Source organism: Anguilla rostrata, chromosome 15 (assembly GCF_018555375.3).
Source record: "Anguilla rostrata isolate EN2019 chromosome 15, ASM1855537v3, whole genome shotgun sequence".
Lineage (NCBI taxonomy): Eukaryota > Metazoa > Chordata > Actinopteri > Anguilliformes > Anguillidae > Anguilla > Anguilla rostrata.
The window spans coordinates 5,209,949-5,228,406 of NC_057947.1; the positions used below are offsets into that span (position 1 = coordinate 5,209,949).

An 18,458-nucleotide genomic window follows, 5' to 3' on the forward strand; every position below is an offset into this window, starting at 1 on the left:
TTAGGAAAAATCACTTGGTGTGTAGTCTCATGGAGCAGCGCAGTGACGCGCATGCTGTAGGAAGGTTTCCACTGCTGCTGTTGCCCTGAGAAGAGCTCTTAACCCGAATCTCTTCGGTATCAGTCAAGCTGCATGAACGGATAACTTTTGAAAACAGAAGCCAAATGAAATATAACACCCCTACAATCTAGTCCCTTTATTCATCTTCACAGCCACACAGCTCCTCTTCAGATAATCCAGCAGTCTGTAACTTTCCCAGTTTCATAACTTCCCAGCCTTTGTGCTCTCTTGTGCCCCAAGAGAAAATGGTTTTGTGGCGAGGAGTATGAAATGAGTTTGTGACCATTACATTGATAACATCAATTTGGTATTACTGAATCTCATAAGACGGTCACCTGCGTAGACCAAAGGTATAGTAGTGCGTCTAGATGGGCTGAATATTCTGTCCATTCATAAACTCTCTTATGCTTAGGCCATGCGCACACAGCTGTGACAACATACAACTTAAGTATTTGGCAGATGATTTCAGCCAAAGCAATTTACAAAGGTATCCTTTCCTTTATAAGAATATGAGGGTCATGTGAGTTAGGTGAAACAAGCAACACCGTTTCTCTTCAACTATTTTCAGAGCACAAGGGACACATTGTGAAAGTAAAAAAATGTTTTAATGAAAAACATTAATTGGTATTCTGACGAGGAGAGGACAGGCACCAAGTACAGAAACATTGCACAATTTATATTCATACACATAAAGCCATGCTTTAACAGAGTTAAAAGCGTCTCTTATGCTTATCTTCCACCCTTGATAATAAAGGCAAACCTTATCTGGAATGAACCAGGCCTAACCCACACTAGTCACATGCTGGCACTGTTCCATCCATGTTTAATGCAAGGTAAAAAACAAAAATCAAACGGGTGTACTTTGTGCTGGCTTCATAATAAACAGGTTTTTCTGACCTTGTCTAGGCACCAAGTAGCTGGCAAAAAGAGCACTGGTTTCCTGTGAGATAAGCATCATCAGTAGTCACATGAGGCTGAATCATTCTTGCAGCAGTCTCCTTCTGGGTATTCTTCGAGGTTCACTTCTGCAACACCGACTCATATTCTACCCTGACTGCACAGAATTACAAACCAACCAGGGTCACTTTAATTATCAGCCCTTTCTTGTTTGTGCTCAAATTCTAGCTTAGAATTACCTCAAGTTTGGATTCCCTTATCCAGAATTTTTTTGCTGTTGAAAACAAATGTGTATACATATCAAAATTTCAAGCCCCATTAATAGAAAAAAGTTCACAGTTGTAGTTGTAGACAGAAGTAATAGGTCTTGATGACACCTAAAAAATTAATTGCACAAATTAAAGAGAAGGACATGAGCTGTCCTACCTCTGGATCACGAGGCTAGATACAAATAGATTCACATGAGGGAGGAGGTGTCATTCCAAGGTCAAGGGTCACACACAGGCAAGCATCAGCCATTACTACGGCCAAAAATCGAACAAATTAAAAGTATCAAAAAGCTGCTTTTCACCCCCCTCAGGCGCTCAATCCCTCAGGCTCTGGAATGATTGCTTGGTGATGTCATGGCACACGAAGAAAAGGAGAGCCCCTGGGTTTGAGGACCTAAGGGGTAACTGGAGCACAGCTCTACTCACAGAACTCTTGCCAAGTGGAGAACCTGCTAATGACTCAGAAAAGTCTTCCCTGGGTTTAGCAGTGCCCCCTGGTGGCCTCAATCAGCAAGAGCAGAACTGGCCAGTTCCTACTCAAACCACACTGTGTTCTGAGTTCATCACAGCAACCAGTACAGCATTACCTCCCTCCCTCCAAAAGATCCTGCTGACACTTCCATCTCTCTTACTTCAAACATCCTAATGTTATGTCCACCTCTCTAATTCCTCTTTAAAGTAACCTGAGGGTACCTTCAGCTCTCATCTACTTTACACATTTCTCTCTCCCTTCTTCACTCCATTCATTCTCAACCCTCTATCCATCTCACACCTTCGTCTGCTTTCTCACGTTTAAACACAGCACTGCCTTCCCTAATGCTGGTGACGTCATACCCCAAACCCCCAACAGTAAAAACATACATCTCCAAAAAACATCTCCACTCCGACCCACAGCTTTAACAACACATTACAAAAAACTGTACAAAAAACCTAGTCAGTTTGACAATGGTAAATGGACTGCATTTATATAGCGCTTTTATCCAAAGCGCTTTACAATTGATGCCTCTCATTCGCCAGAGCAGTTAGGGGTTAGGTGTCTTGCTCAAGGACACTTCGACACGCCCAGGCCGGGGTTTGAACCGGCAACCCTCCGACTGCCAGACAATCGCTCTTACCTCCTGAGCCATGTCACCCCATTGTGCTTTACAAACAAACAGAAAAGAGGGATTTATTTTTCCTTTAATCAGTTTTTTGGAGACCGGGGGGTGGGGGCCAGTGTTGCGTCAGTCAACCCGAAGCCCCACCCCCCAGTCAGGATCCTGACCCCTCAGGCCTTGTGTGGAGAGGGTGGGACCTGCGCAGTGGAAGAGGACGAGGAGGAAGAGGGGGCAACAGCTGGCTCCTTTAGGCTGCCCCAGGGGGTTATGGGAAGGGCAAGGGAGGAGTGAGGGGGCGGGGCTGAGGCCGGGTGTGAAGCGCTGCAGGCGGACTGGCTCCGCCCCCCAGCCATGCAAGGCAGGCTGTGGTTCCTACGCAGGCCGTTCAGCAGGCTCCCGCTGCCCGTCGCCAGGAAGGTGGGCGTGTCCTGCGGCCGCTGCCTTTCCGACTCCGCCCCCTGCAGCGCCCCGGCCAATCCCAGCCGGCGCAGGCGCTCCACCAGGCCGACGGACGGCGGGTCCCGTGAGAGGGGCGTGGCAGGGCCGGGCGGGTCCGGGCGTAGGCGGCCCAGGTTGAGGCCGTAGACCTCCTGAAGGAAGACCTCGGCGGGGCGGGAGGCCAGGAAGTTGTCCGTGGGTGGGGGAGGCGCCGGGCGTGTCTCCCAGGGTACGGGCGAGGGCGGAGGGGAGTGGGACGGGGAGTTGGGCGGGGTCCTGGGGAGCGAGTGAGGCGCAGGCTTTCGGGAGGCCCTCTCAGCGGAGACCCCCTGGGCTGAGATGCCCCTCTCCAGCAGCAGCTGAGCAAGGCCCTGTGGGGGGGCGGGGCAGAGCGGGGGGGAGGAGATTCCCAGGCTGAGCCGATAGGGCGTGACCGGGGTACTGGGCACCGAGCGCAGAGAACTGGGCGTGTTAACTGAGACTGTGGAGACACACCCAGAACTGAGAGAGAGGGAGAGGGAGGGAGGGAGGGAGGGAGGGAGGGAGAGGGGAAGAGAGATAAGAGTGATAAGATAAGAATTTATTGAATTTGTATAACAACTTAATTGATCACATCTCAAGCAATTATACACATGTTATATAATAATAAGAGGCCAGGGTATTGGATACTTGAGTACTATCAGGAACCATAAACAGTGCTCTGCTATTCAGAAATTTAGCTCCTCTCCTTTCACTTTAAACAGGATTATGATTAACCAGCCAGTGTTACAGGATGCATTACGTAACCTGGTCATAAACGGCACAATCTAACACTTTTACAGCACATGGATGTGGAGGCTCGCATGAAGGTATGAGGAAGGCTTAGACACACACAGCTGACCTGTGTTCTGCTGCCTCACCGAGCTCTTACTGGAGAACAGTGACTGATTTTAGGCAGTTGCATGGTGATGATGGTACTGAATATGAAGCCCAGTCCCCTGACCCCCTGTGCAGCTGGGTTCAGTGAGTGGCTGTACCTGGGCGTGACCTGGGTGATGTCAGATGGGTGGAGGATTCGGCAGGTGGTGAAGGTGAAGGTAGAGAAGGTGGAGCTCAGACATTTCCCTGGATTGTGAGCTGCAAAGAAACGGAGAGATTTACACATCCACCCACCTGCACAGACACACACACACACACCCACACATCCATCCACACGCGCACGCACACACACAAACAAACATAAACCTCCACCCATGTGTACATAATTGCACACAACTTCACCAGTTCTGCTGTTAGAGTACACCTAGTAGGCTTACCAGGAGAGGGCGCTGGTGTGCTGAGGATGTGACTGTTGGCATGCTGGGGTGGAGGCGGTGGGGCTAGGGGGCCAGGGGGTGGGGTAGGGGAGGTGGGAGGGGCCTGAGAGGGATGGGACAGAGGCAGTGCAGTCACAGACGAGCAGACGGGTGTTCTCTCACTCTTCCTCTCCCTCTTCTCCTCCGGGGTGGAGGTGCACTTCACCCGGAAGGTAATCCCCATCTCCTCTTCCTCCTCCTCCTCCTCTTCCTCTTCCTCCTGTTTCTCCCGGCCACTCTTCCCGTTCTCCGCCAGCTCCTCGTCCTCCTCCGGGTCAGTGAGGTAATGCACGGCGTCCTGAGAGAGGGGGCGGAACCCTTTGGTGAGCACGCCCGGGTGAGGGTCCAGAATGGCTGCCAGGTGGGGCTGGGCGAGCTGCTGCCAGTGGTGCAGCGTGAAGGACCCTGCAGGTCAAGAGGTCACAGGTCAGAGGTCATTTCATAAATCAGTAAATCCCCAGACACTGGGAACAAATCTGGTTTCCATCTGGTGCAAATGAGGCTGGTTGTCTTTCTCCTAGTTCAGCACTTACGACACCTAAATCAATGATCCTGAATGAATTAATTATGGTCTTCAATCATGACCATGATCTGTTGAAGCAGGTGCTGGACTAGAACAGAAGCCTTCCTCCTCTGTGTCCTCTTCTGTATGAAACTGCAAACCCCCTGAGCCAGCAATAATAACAGTAACCTTTGATGAAAAGTGCATTGGTGATATTTTTCAACTATACATGTTATGAATGAAAATGTGTGGGGGTGCCAGACTGTGCCAGACACAGCCTCACCTTCCATGGGCTTGACGATCTGCAGTTTCTCCGGCAGGAAGCTCTTGAAGGTGGTGGAGGTCGAGGAGAGGTCCGTCAGGTTTGTGATGCATGAGATCGCGCTGCCACTAGGGGAGCTGCAGCCGCTCCCCTCCCAGTCCGCCTCTGTCCCTTCCTGTCCCGCTCGCGCCAGTGCCTGCAGCTTCCTGTCCCGCTCCTCCCGGAAGAACTGCCGCTCGCACAGGAAGTTCTGCCGCCTCAGGGAGAGGCGTTGCAACGCAGAGGTGAGGTCACTTCCTCCCGGAGTGCCAGGCTGTCCTAGGGGTGTTCCACAACTGATGCGCACACACAGACGCACACACACACACACACACACATAAGCAAACACAGACACTGTTTGTAGAGCAGACTCCTTTAGCATGACTGCAGCAGGTACGACGTAGACACTGAAGAGTCACTCACTCGCTGGTCCTGGGAGTGGCTTCCTCCCGTCTGCGCAGCTGCGCAGCCGGCGCGCAGGACTGGAAGGGCTGCGCGGTCATCACCACGCTGTTGTGGGCGGAGCCCGGGATGGGCCGGGGGGCGGGGTGCCGAGCCGACGACTCGTTGACGGCGCGTACGGTCTGGAACACGCGTTTCTGCGAATCCCTGCGTGCAGAAGGGCAGACTGGTCACACGCTCCAGACCGGCGGTGGTGGTGCTGGTGACTCATTCTCTCCAGGGAGCCATATTTGCTGAACTCGGTCTTCAAAGTGAGCCGCGCCTACCACAAATTAGCATGAAGTACCTCGACGAAGTAGCACTGTCCTCTCACGCAAAACTGTTCATGAGAAACAATCGAAGGTGTGAGGAGCGAAAGTGTGCGTGCTGCTGCTTGGCCCTCCTCAGGCAAAACTCGTACTTTCACGTGGCAATCCTCGAAAGTCTATGTGCATTTGGTCAGGTGGCTCCTGTGTCTTGTTGAGAGCTCAACATCATGCAGTACTTTAGTGGGAGGGCTGAGTCTTTCTTTGGGCAGTCTAACTGCTGAGAAATGACCAGTATTTTGGTATTGCACTAAGCAGAACTTACACAGAAAAATAGAAAATTAAGGCTAGCATCAGTTCAGACTCCGAGCCGCGTGTGGTTCCAAAGCCACGCAGCGACTCGCCACTGCTCTGGGCTGTAGGCACAGAGTGCGGTGCTGGGTCTGTGTGTGTGGGGGGTGGGGGGTCGAAAAGAACCTGGGGGGGGGGGGTGAGGGGTGCTGTAGCATGGGGGGGTCTCTACAGGGAGATGTAGGAGTGATGGAGGTGTGGGGGAGCTATGGAAGGTTAGTAGGGTGGGTCTGTAAATGGGGTAGAGAGTGTGTAGTCTGACCCAGCGATATTTTGATATATACTTGTTGCCGCTAGCTAGCTAGCTAGCTAACCTAACTAACCAGCGAACTAGTGCTTGCTTGCTAGCCAACGACCAGACTTTTCAAAGTTTAAAGACTTCAAATGTTATTCAGACAGAACACTAGGACACTATACCCAAGAGATTGCATATTACTTTAGCTACATAAAAACATAACTGTTTCACTGACAATGAATGGCAGGCACTCGTTATTATTCTTCCAGTCCTATGATCAGAATAAAACAATCACACGCAATATACGGCAAAGCACAGCTTAAGCAGGGTGTATGATTGACAGAGCCATTGTATTTTATTGGCCAACAGGAAGGTCTTTTACGTCTGAGGATACTCAAGGTACATTCAATATTTAGATATTCAGTCAGCAGGTGGAGGGTGTGTTGGACTTAAGTCCAGTATACACACGATCACGTGCCATGGTTTGTCAGAAAACACTGAGTATATTCGATAATTTCGATATTCTCCATCAGTCTATTGATACTGGAAAAATCTGTATTGCCGCACCCCAGTGTGCCGAGGATGAGCAGGGGTGTGTGGGGGCTGTGGAAGGTTATTAGGGTGGGTGTATAAAAGGAGTAGAGGACGTGTAAAGGCTGGTGTGGGGGCTGTGGAAGGTTATTAGGGTGGGTGTATAAAAGGAGTAGAGGACGTGTAAAGGCTGGTGTGGGTGTCCTGTGGAAGGTTATTAGGGTGGGTGTATAAAAGGAGTAGAGGACGTGTAAAGGCTGGTGTGGGGGCTGTGGAAGGTTATTAGGGTGGGTGTATAAAAGGAGTAGAGGACGTGTAAAGGCTGGTGTGGGTGTGCTGTGGAAGGTTATTAGGGTGGGTGTGTAAAAGGAGTAGAGGACGTGTAAAGGCTGGTGTGGGTGTGCTGTGGAAGGTTATTAGGGTGGGTGTGTAAAAGGAGTAGAGGACGTGTAAAGGCTGGTGTGGGGGCTGTGGAAGGTTATTAGGGTGGGTGTATAAAAGGAGTAGAGGACGTGTAAAGGCTGGTGTGGGGGCTGTGGAAGGTTATTAGGGTGGGTGTATAAAAGGAGTAGAGGACGTGTAAAGGCTGGTGTGGGGGCTGTGGAAGGTTATTAGGGTGGGTGTATAAAAGGAGTAGAGGACGTGTAAAGGCTGGTGTGGGTGTGCTGTGGAAGGTTATTAGGGTGGGTGTATAAAAGGAGTAGAGGACGTGTAAAGGCTGGTGTGGGGGCTGTGGAAGGTTATTAGGGTGGGTGTATAAAAGGAGTAGAGGACGTGTAAAGGCTGGTGTGGGGGCTGTGGAAGGTTATTAGGGTGGGTGTGTAAAAGGAGTAGAGGACGTGTAAAGGCTGGTGTGGGGGCTGTGGAAGGTTATTAGGGTGGGTGTATAAAGGAGTAGAGGACGTGTAAAGGCTGGTGTGGGGGCTGTGGAAGGTTATTAGGGTGGGTGTATAAGAGGAGTAGAGGACGTGTAAAGGCTGGTGTGGGGGCTGTGGAAGGTTATTAGGGTGGGTGTGTAAAAGGAGTAGAGGACGTGTAAAGGCTGGTGTGGGGGCTGTGGAAGGTTATTAGGGTGGGTGTATAAAAGGAGTAGAGGACGTGTAAAGGCTGGTGAGGGGGCTGTGGAAGGTTATTAGGGTGGGTGTATAAAAGGAGTAGAGGACGTGTAAAGGCTGGTGTGGGTGTCCTGTGGAAGGTTATTAGGGTGGGTGTGTAAAAGGAGTAGAGGACGTGTAAAGGCTGGTGTGGGTGCGCTGTGGAAGGTTATTAGGGTGGGTGTATAAAAGGAGTAGAGGACGTGTAAAGGCTGGTGTGGGTGCGCTGTGGAAGGTTATTAGGGTGGGTGTATAAAAGGAGTAGAGGACGTGTAAAGGCTGGTGTGGGTGCGCTGCTCACTTTTGGTCCTGGAAGCTGAACTCCCACTCCATGCTCAGTTGCCTCCGCATAGATACCTCTATCTCAGATGCCAGACAGTCCTAAAAAACACACACGCACACACACACACACACACACCCCAACACAGGCACATCGGCACACACACAAACACACACACACACACATAAATTAATTGGGTGCACTGCAAAAAAAAAAAAAAAAGAAAAAAAGCCAAGCCAGAAGTCTGGAATATCAGGTTCCTCCACCTCTGGCAAACACAGGGCAGCAGGGCCGCGGGTCTGCAGCGCCTCACCATCGGGATCAGGCCGTAGGACTGGTGTCTGCGCAGACCTGCGGAGGACGTGCTGCGGCTGCGCAGCTGCTTGGCTTCCTCCTGCGACTCCTGCAGCATGCCCACGCACTCCGCGTTCCTGCTGTGGAGCTCGCTCAGCTGGGGGGGGGAGCACAAGCAGGACCGCGTCACGACCGCGACCGTGTCTCAGGCACAACCGCGTGCTTTTCCCGCATCCTGTACGAAAACCTGCTGCAGGTTAAACAGCAAGGCCACACCCACCTACTGGTCTTCAGTCTCTGGACCCGCCCCCCTGCACCCACTGCACCAGGATCACTGGTCTGTGATCCTAAACAGACCAAGTCGCCTAGGCTGACCCATAACCCTTCCTGTTACACCTCACATCCGCATTTTAGTCTCTAGGGCTATGGACCGTATGTGTCAGTAAATGCGTGCGTCTGTGTATGTGTGTGTTTGTGCATGACAGTGTGTGTGTGTGTGTCTGTGTATGTGTGTGTTTGTGCATGGCTGTGTGTGTGTGTGTGTGTGTGTGTGTGTGCGCGTGTGCGTGTGTTTGTGTGTGTGTGTGTGTGTGTGTGTGTGCGTGTGCGTGTGTGTGTGTGTGTGTGTGTGTTTTGGGGGTGAGACTCACCTCTGTAGTGAGCTGGCGCTGAGCATCTTTGGAATGCTGCAAGTGAATCCTCAACTCCTCCTTCTCCAGAGAGAGCTGGACACACACACACACACACATATACACACATTATACACGCATATGACATAAACAGCAACATAAACATACAAACTTATTTGTGCCATATAGTATACAGTATGTAAATAACGAACTGCCGGAGTCTCTCTCTCTCTCACCTCCTTCACTCGGTGCTGTAGATCCACCATCTGGCTCAGCAGTTGTGTCGTGTCCTCCTGGTGACGCAGCAAGTCATCGTTCTTCCTCGACAGCTCGTCCGTCAGTGCCATGATCTGGCTGTTAGATTCGCCTGTGATAGGAGTACGGACGTGCGTTTGCCCACAGACACGCACACACACACACACACGCACACACACACACACACACACGTCAGTAACACTGCTGCCCAGCATACACCCTGCCCTTGCACAAGGAGAAAACCTGAGCCAGTGCACGGTCTGAAGTGTGGTGCATTGAGCACTCAAAGCTGCAGTGCACACTCTCTAAGGCTGACTCCATCGAGTCACAGGGTCAGGTTCTATATCATTCAGCGGGTCGGCTGCACTCATCTTGGGGGATTTAATTTAATTCGTTTAGGTTTTTCACTTGAAAGTCACTTTGAGCTGGGGGGTGGGCGGGGCTAAAGAAACGTGCCAGACTCACGCAGCTCTCTAACGCAGTCGTTCACCAGCTGGTGCTCCTTTTCCTCATAGGACATGGTCTCCGTCTCCAGGTGACAAGCCTGCCGCCGTGGAAACAGGAAGAACATGGTCAGCAACATGGAACATGGAGACAGACAGAGGGGACTGATGTGGGGGTTTGCAGGGCAGTGTGTGTGAGGGGCGGGGTGTTGGCAGGGCAGTGTGCGTGAGGGGCGGGGTTTAGGGATATGGGCGGAGCCACGGTGGGAGGTTCCGTACCTCAGAGCGCAGGGCCAGGTTGTCCTCCTCCAGCTGCTGCAGTTTGCTCTGCAGCGCCTCCAGCTGGCTGAGCGTGAGCGTGGCGGGCAGCGGCCTGCTGTTCTGTAGCGGTGTGGAGCAGCTGGAGTCTGTCTCGCTCTCCTCCGAAATGCTGGCCACCATGCGCAACAGCTCATCTTTCTTACACAGCACATGCTGCAGCTGCTGCACCTGTAACACACACAGAGAGGGAGAGAAGTGTGTGTGTGTGTGTGTGTGTGTGTACCTGTGTGCGTGTGTGTATGTGTGTGTGCCTGTTTGCCTCTGTGTGTCTGTGTGTTTGAGTATGTACTGTATGTGTGTGTATGTGCATGTCTGTGTGTGTATGTGTGTATGTGTGCCTGTTTGCCTCTGTGTGTCTGTGTGTGTATGTACTGTATGTGTGTGTGTATGTGCATGTCTGTTTGTGTATGTGTGTATGTGAGCATGTACAGTGTGTTTGTGTGCGTGTGTGTGTGCGTGTGTGTTTGTGTGTGTGTGTGTATGTGTATGTGAGCATGTACAGTGTGTGTGTGCATGTGTGCGTGTTTGTGTGTGTGTGTGTATGTGTATGTGAGCATGTACAGTGTGTGTGTGCATGTGTGTGCGTGTGCGTGTGTGTTTGTATGTGTGTGTGTGTATGTGTATGTGAGCGTGTGTGTGTGTGTGTGTGTGTGTGTTTCCTCACCTGGTCCAGTGCCTGTGTAAGCTGCTCTTCCACGGCTTGGTTGCGCTCCTGCAGCAGTTGATTTCTCTGCAGCAGCGACTGACCAATCCGAGCAGCCAGCTCCAAGTCCCGGTCCCTCTGCTCACAGTCACACGACACAGCCAATCAACCAATCACAGTCACACAACACAGCCAATCAACCAATCACAGTCAATCAAACAACCACATTAAAATATCACACCGAACCAGTCAACCAATAACAGGTACACAATCATAGCCAATGACCAAGCACAGCCACACATAGGAATCAACCACCCAACTACCATATCACAGCCAACAATATACAGTGCCTAAGCAGCTAAGCAATATATCAGTCACCTCCAGCTGTATGTACTGTACATACTGAAGAGACACCCATACCGTAGGCACATTAATGAAGTAAAGGAAAACCTGGAGTGCACCTCTGTCAACAGGTGAGTCACCACGTCTAAGTCACTGTAGGTCTTTGTCATCTGCTCCACCCGGTCAGCACTGAGGACTGCGTGGAGAGAGAGAATTTCAGCACAGTGACACTCATATACAGATCTATGCAGTTATACACACAATATGCTCACTCACTCGCGCGTGCACACACACACACACACACACACACACACACACACACACACACACACAAGTATGGGACGCTACAGAGAATTAGCGCTACTTAGCGCCACTATAAGCCACAACCAAGCCATGCTTGGCCCTCCAGAACCCCCACCTCTCCTGTGTTACATAGAGCTACCAGCTGCAGTCTTCCGGAGGACCTGAGCACCCCAGAATGCTCTACACATACATAAGGACATGATACAGGCAGGACCCATTTCCTTTCTGTTTCATGACTGCCTTTTCTTTCCATTTGTCTTTTCACTTCATTTGTCATTTCAGCATATGGTGCGTACAAAGCCAGTCTGAATTAGAATTTGAGAGCGAGACAGGCTGACTTTACCTCGAGAGCGCGTGTGCGAGTTAGGGTGGGAAGAGGAAGAAGAGCAAGAGGGGGAGGGGTCCAGCTTGAAGAAGGCTGGAGGGAGCGAAAAGTAACAAGGAAAGAAAGGGAAAGTTTTATGGGACAAGTGAGGAAGCAGATTATTTACAACACAGGGAGAAAGACAGGCAGACGAGGAGAAAGAAGAGTCCTGAGACACACTGTAGGGCCTGTTGTCCCTGCGTCACTGTCATGCAAATGCCCTACAGACCCTCTGACCTTTATGTGACCAGGATGGTTCCTGTGATTCACTGAGTCCATTATATTAGACCAGAGGTGGGCAATGAGGGCCATATCCGTTTCTGGTTTTCATGCCAACTTCTGGCCTTAATTACTCAATTAGCCCTTACTTTTTACGTCATAATGACAGTCTTGACAAGCGCACGAACGACAGACAAAGACCGTTTTCATGTCCCTGAATGAAACGTGTCTGTGATCTAATCTACGAGTGAACCAGTGTTGTTGTATACAGCCAATCGGCTCATTCATCCAGGGTAATTGGTGGAAACAACAACATGCATACACACCGGCCCTCCAGGAAGGGAACTGCCCACCCTTGTATTAGACCCTTAGCTCACTATACAGTTCATATGCCAACCCATTCACATGCTATGCAGATCAGTGCAGTTATGCAGCATCTGTGCAGTATTGAGATAAAAAAAAGCCTAATTTAGATTGAATGAGAAACTCTTATTGTAACTGTTTGGGAAAGGTTGCCAGAGTGATATCGTTCCCCAGCCTGAGGCTGTGAGTCCCCCCTTAACTTGGAAAGAGGAAATCCTTAAATTTTTGAGTTTTAGAGAAAAATCCACACCCAATACCTACCCTCACAATCAAACGCCTACATCAGCCTACACAGTACACACCCACAGCCAAACACACCAACACAAACCCACACACCACTAACCCCAACCCCCACAACCAAACACCTGCATCAGCCTACACAGCACACACCCACACCCACAACCAAACACACCAACACAAACCCATACACCACTAACCCCAACCCCCACAACCAAACACCTACATCAGCCTACACAGTACACACCCACACCCACAACCAAACACACCAGCACAAACCCATACACCACTAACCCCAACCCCCACAACCAATCACCAGCCTACACAGTACACATCCACATCTATACACCCTCACAACCAAACACACTGATACCAAACCATTCCCCCACACCCGTACCTACCCACAGAAGCTCACAAACCCACACCTGCGTACCCACACATCCAAAGACACCTGCACCCAAAACCTGTGCCCTACCTGGGTAGAGGAAATCATCGCACGGTTGGAACATTTTGAGAACAATATCAGCCCCTTAATAAGAAATGGCTTCAGCAGGTAAATATAAGGACATACAACCCAGGATAAAGATTTATATTGGTGCAGATCGCCCAATCGGTCACTTATTAAGCCATGTCAGTACTCATTTACCTGATTGGGTACTCAGTCACTTATTGTACTCATTAAAATACCACAGTGCCCTTTGTTCCAGGTAAGTGGTTCCAGGAAATTTAGCGACTTACTTTCTCTGGCTAGAGCTAGACAAAGAAGCGTGCGCACCCACGCCCACCCAGTTTTAATGCTCTGAGTGAGGCTGTAGTGAAAGTGTGACTAAATAGGATTGGAACTGCTGTCAAAATAAAAGTGCTGCAAAAATAAACCCAGATGGATAATTAATCCTGCCTCTGCTAAGCTTGCTGGCAGCATCCACAGTGCTTGCTTTAAACCCCCTGTCTGTCTCTCTCTCATTCTGCATAATGTCTTTCCTTCTCTCAATCTGGCCTTCTTTATCCATATCCTGGATAAACACAACCAGTAGAGGTTTGGCCTCAGCACACAAACATACATGTGCATACATACACACATGCGCGCATGAACGCATGCACGCACACGCACTCACACTCACACACACACACACACACTCCACAGCCCGTGTGCGTCCCTGGCTGCTTACTCATGTAGCGGAAGGTCTCCTCAGCCAGAATGGGTGAGATGGTGCTGGCCTCCTCAGGTGAGCCCCTGGGGGACTCCGCCCAGTCCTGCCCATCGCACAGGGGCAGGGCTCCAGCGCCACCCCCTGACCCCGGCCCTGACACACTCTCCTTACTGCCATCATCTGAGAGGGGAGAAAGGCACAGGAGCATGGGTTACATAACGGGTCTCTCGCTGTTCTGCGTCTGATCTGCCTCCTCAGACACAACAACACATCCACACAACTCATCCTGCATTACAGCAAAAAAACTGAGTGTGTGGGATGTGTGTGTGTGCTCCGGAGTGTGTTGCTTGTTTACGTGTGCGTATGTGTGAGTATCTCATGGTGTTGCGTGTAGTGTGTGCTAATAGCTCCCGCTCTCCGCTAAGCATGCTGGACTCCAGCTGTACTCTGTGGTTATGGACAGCCTCAGCTGCCTGTGTCTCTGCCTGCATGCACCCACTCTAACTCTCCATCTTCCTCCACCTCCACCTCCCCTACATGCACCCACTCTAACTCTCCATCTTCCTCCACCTCCACCTCCCCTGCATGCACCCACTCTAACTCTCCATCTTCCTCCACCTCCACCTCCCCTGCATGCACCCACTCTAACTCTCCATCTTCCTCCACCTCCACCTCCCCTGCATGCACCCACTCTAACTCTCCATCTTCCTCCACCTCCACCTCCACCTCCCCTCCCCAAAAGCCCCAGCAGCAGGCTGCAGATGCACGCACACACACAAACACACACACACTCACCAGGGCCACAGCTGGAGGCGCTCTTCTCCACGCTCATGGGTTTTATTTCAGACTCTCCGCAGGCAGCACATGGAGCGGGGTGCTCCCCATTCTCACACCACAGGAAGGGGTTGGGGCCAGGAGGAGGAGCTCAACGGATACACACCGTCCTGCAGGAAAACAAGGAAGAGTAAGAGAAGGATGGAGAGAACAGGCCATGATAGATTGATGAGGGAACAGGAGGTAAGCGAACAGACGTGGGATAGAGGGAACAGGGAGAACATGGAGAGGGGAACAGAGGAGAAAAGATGAGATGGCGGAGGTGAATATTTGGGTGGTGCTGCAGCAGCACTAATGACAGCAGACAGGTTACTCCCCCCTCTGACAGCTCGGCCCCCACCCCCACCACACCCCTCCCCTCACTGAGCCCTCCACAGCCTTCAGCCACAGTCTGGCCTGGAAATGTCAGAGAAAATCCAATCAGATCCACCACAACTTCAAACTCCGCCCCCTGCCCCCATCCCTCCATAACTAAACAGAGTACAGTATTTCACAGAGGAAACGCCAGACACGTCTGATAGCTCTCCACTTTAATCTGGTGAAAAGATGGCACTGAAAATACATGTGTATTGTGTGTGATGTATGCTTGTACATGTCTATGTGTGTGTGTCAACATATTTAGTCTGTGCATCTGTGTGAATGTGTGTGTGCGTGCAAGCTTGTTGCAGCTAATCTCCCTGCAGCACGGAAGAATGTATCACCGCTTAACTGCACATAATCTGTCTCTCTTCCTGATTCTTTACTGCTGAAAATACACTGAGCAGCGTACTCCCCCCACCACTACTACTAAAACAGTGTCTTTCCCAGGCGTAAAAAATCCTGTGAGATTCCGAGATATTAATTACTCTGAATCTATGCATAAGCTGTGCGTGAGAGAATGGCTGGTATTCAAGCCTGAAGAGAAATTCATGTTCTGTGCTGACTAGGGTTGTCACAATATCCCATTTCCATATTGGTACGGCGCTAATCAATATTATAATATATTTTATATTATAGTGGAATTATGACACGTGCACACACACACACACACACACACACACACAAACACACACACACACACACACACACACACACATGCACACACACACACAAATTCTCTCCCAATCAGAATCACAGAACTCGGCCCACCGGCTGCCTGAAGCTACATGTATACTTATGGAGAACCTGGACTGAGAAACTTTATCGAGTTAAACACTATCTGTTCTGCTCCCTGAGCTCCCAATCAGAGGGCAAACTGCTCCAGTGCTGGCCTGCCACACCTCAGGGCAGGGGTGGGAGATCCAGGTTCACAAAATAAAAGTCCTCCCCGGTATTTGTTAGGCTAATTAGAACAATTCTTCGGCCAGGAGGTAGAATTAGTGAAATCAGCTGGCTGAGTTAATGTATAGAAGAAACACAGGGCAGGACTTTTACTTTATGACCCCTGGACTTTCTACCTCTGCCTCAGAGCAGCTGCGATGCTAATCGTCCTGTGGTTGCTCTGAAGTTGCACACTAACCCTCAGACAGCAGCCCTGGGCCCTGTGACATCACACTTGCCATTTTCACCCACTTTCCTTAATACAGAGATTATGTTTTATGAAATTCTGGGTACGTTTCATCTTACATCCTAAACCTAACCCGAACCCTTAACCCTTTGTCCACAGATTGGTTCTTGCATTCTCTAAACTTCCTAAACACAAGTTCCCATTTGGCAACAAGGGTTGCTGGCGCCAGGTTCGTTTATGCATCATAAACCATGCAATCATAAATCAATAATCTCAGTTTATGAACAATGAGTCATTGACCACATCCCTTCATTAATTTCCTCCTGTGTGAGGAACAGTGAGCTGACCACCTGTTTAGGCTATAGAACCTGTGTCATCATACTACCGAACCCTTACCTTCACCAAGAAACCGTGTGTTGATCCAAGGTTGATTCTCTGCTGATAAACCACTATTTTCTCAATGCTGTGTTGAGGAATATTATTTCTCTACCAATCAAAGGCATCTTAAACCTTTGGGGAGACTTGAGGTTTCCTAAAAATACAGCACCAACCCACCCCCAGAGTAGAGGAGGAACTTTCAATGTACCTTAACATGAGGTCCTTAAAATAACACAAAGTGCTAAATACCCTTTACAATTCAGACACCCCTGTATCTACCACAAGACCAGAGATGCCACAGCCATAATTGTTTGCAAACAATTTATTTAATTGACTTATTTAGGCCCTTCAAGAGGTCACCAAACACAAACAGATACATCGTTTTGCCTACTAGTAGTTTAACATACAGCAGAATAGCTTTTACGAACAAGAAAATATAATAGCAAGTAAAAGCAATGACTCTACGTGTGGCACAGTCCTAACGGCGGCTTACTCGAATTATAGCCCCCGCACAGGCGGAGGTTCGATCCTTCGTCATGCTACCTTCTAATCCCTGCTGTTATCCTCTCTGCTTTCTGTCTGGCAGAATAAATAAATAAATACGAGACCATTATCCTTCTAAAAAGGCAGAAATTATATACCTAACTTAAAGAAAAGATAAAATAAATCAGTGGGGAGCAAAGCAGGACAAAAAAGGTGATCTTTTTTGGTCTAAATTAAAAAGGCTACATATGGATAACACACGTTTGACAGGACACAAATGAACATAAAAAATAAAAGTAAAGCAGATTTTTTAAAAGTCAGTGATCTAAAATAAAGTTGTTGTGTATGACTTCCGTCGGTTGGCGAGTGTTTTCCTGTAATTATTCATGAAAACAAATGACACTGACACCAGATCATATTCCCACAACTAATCAGCGCCCTACCGATTCCATTAATTCCATTTACTCACACTGATTTTAAGGTTTACCTGCAGAATTTTATTTCCATAAAATAAGTACGCCATGTCATCAAAATAACTTGTTAGTTATGAGAATTACGTATTTCTTCTCATAATACCAAGAAATGTGTCATTCTCATAAAATCAATGAGTTGGTAATTAGCTATGAGAATTCGCATAATTAATACCAAAGTCAGTCTCGCATGTGTTGATTAAGCACCAGTTCACAAGCGCATCGCTTTAGTTTTACATTAAAGTTTACAACGGTACATATAAATATAAATATATATATATATAAAATATCAATTTAAAAATACCCGTTTTAATAACAGCTAACTTTCCAACGATAACAATGTAAGGTTTAAATTCTGGTTCTACGTAAATCGAAATGGTAGGCTATGAGATAGGGCAACATAATGAACCAGTTTCACGTCATAAATCAACAACAGCCCCACCTCGCCTTGGCTTTAGACGAACACGACGGCAGACTTGCATACGTTCAGTCTAGTTTATACGTTACAGTATAATAACAGATATGTTACAATATCTTGCTAGCAAACAAATGGATTGTCCGTTAACCCCATCGTCATAAGCTAACAGGGATGCACAATTTACAGTAACCTACTTGCATACAAGCTGAAGTTAAATAATATCGGATGCGCATCACTAGCAGTTCGCTTCAAAATCCGTGAACTAACGTTATCGATTGTGAATATTTTGTAGAGAGGTTGCTAGTTGCATGTTATATATCCAGAGCTATTAGCTTCTAACAGCGTGACATTAAACTAGACAATGTGTAACGTTAGTCTATCTCCGACACAGAATTGCGAACTGACAGCTCTGATGGCATAATGTGAACACGAACATATCTGTGGTTTTAATTTCGCATTTTACAGCGTTAACGTTACAAAATATCTACTGCAAGTAATAATGTAGGTACATACACACTAATATAATCATTACACATACCTTTCAGAAATAATTTATTACCGCTTTACAGCAATCCCAGCTAACTAGCTACATAACATCCTCTCACTTCGGAGTCAAACAATAGACAGCTATTTGCTACCACCAGTCTGTTATCAGGCAAGCTAGCGAAAATACTCCGGGAGGATGGCGCGGCTGGCTTTGGGAAGCTGATGACTACAAGACGTCATCAA

General features: G+C 49.0%; 1 protein-coding gene across 4 annotated transcripts; it reads right to left on the reverse strand.

Annotated features, from left to right (window-relative positions):
• Window positions 1-643: 643 nt before the first annotated feature.
• Window positions 644-18,434, reverse strand: LOC135241253 (trafficking kinesin-binding protein 2-like). Of its 4 annotated transcripts, XR_010325961.1 has the most exons (18): window positions 18,268-18,434; window positions 14,456-14,604; window positions 13,679-13,840; window positions 11,670-11,744; window positions 11,143-11,219; window positions 10,703-10,819; window positions 9,997-10,206; window positions 9,740-9,818; window positions 9,256-9,386; window positions 9,041-9,115; window positions 8,410-8,547; window positions 8,118-8,197; window positions 5,322-5,507; window positions 4,881-5,194; window positions 4,057-4,500; window positions 3,778-3,877; window positions 2,374-3,262; window positions 644-2,183 (listed from the first exon to the last, which is right to left on the reverse strand). XR_010325961.1 is itself a non-coding variant. In XM_064311482.1 (17 exons), exons 2-17 carry the CDS (start codon window positions 14,490-14,492, stop codon window positions 2,494-2,496), a joined length of 2,994 nt encoding a protein of 997 aa, XP_064167552.1. In that variant the 5' UTR covers window positions 14,493-14,604; window positions 18,268-18,434; the 3' UTR covers window positions 644-2,493. The 4 variants fall into 4 exon arrangements, 3 of the variants coding, with proteins under 3 accessions (XP_064167552.1, XP_064167553.1, XP_064167554.1); XM_064311482.1 differs by having other exon boundaries at window positions 644-3,262; XM_064311483.1 differs by lacking the exon at window positions 11,670-11,744 and having other exon boundaries at window positions 644-3,262; window positions 18,268-18,433.
• Window positions 18,435-18,458: the final 24 nt, after the last annotated feature.

What these genes read in the sequence shown, in the direction of transcription:
- LOC135241253 (XM_064311482.1), bottom strand. Translation starts at nt 14,492, where the DNA reads ATGAGCGTGGAGAAGAGCGCCTCCAGCTGTGGCCCTG. An exon ending in TTACACAGGCACTGGACCAG is followed by an intron (nt 10,207 to 10,702) that starts GTGAGGAAACAC and finishes TGTGTGTTACAG; the next exon opens with GTGCAGCAGCTGCAGCATGT. An exon ending in CACACCAGCGCCCTCTCCTG is followed by an intron (nt 3,878 to 4,056) that starts GTAAGCCTACTA and finishes GTTTCTTTGCAG; the next exon opens with CTCACAATCCAGGGAAATGT.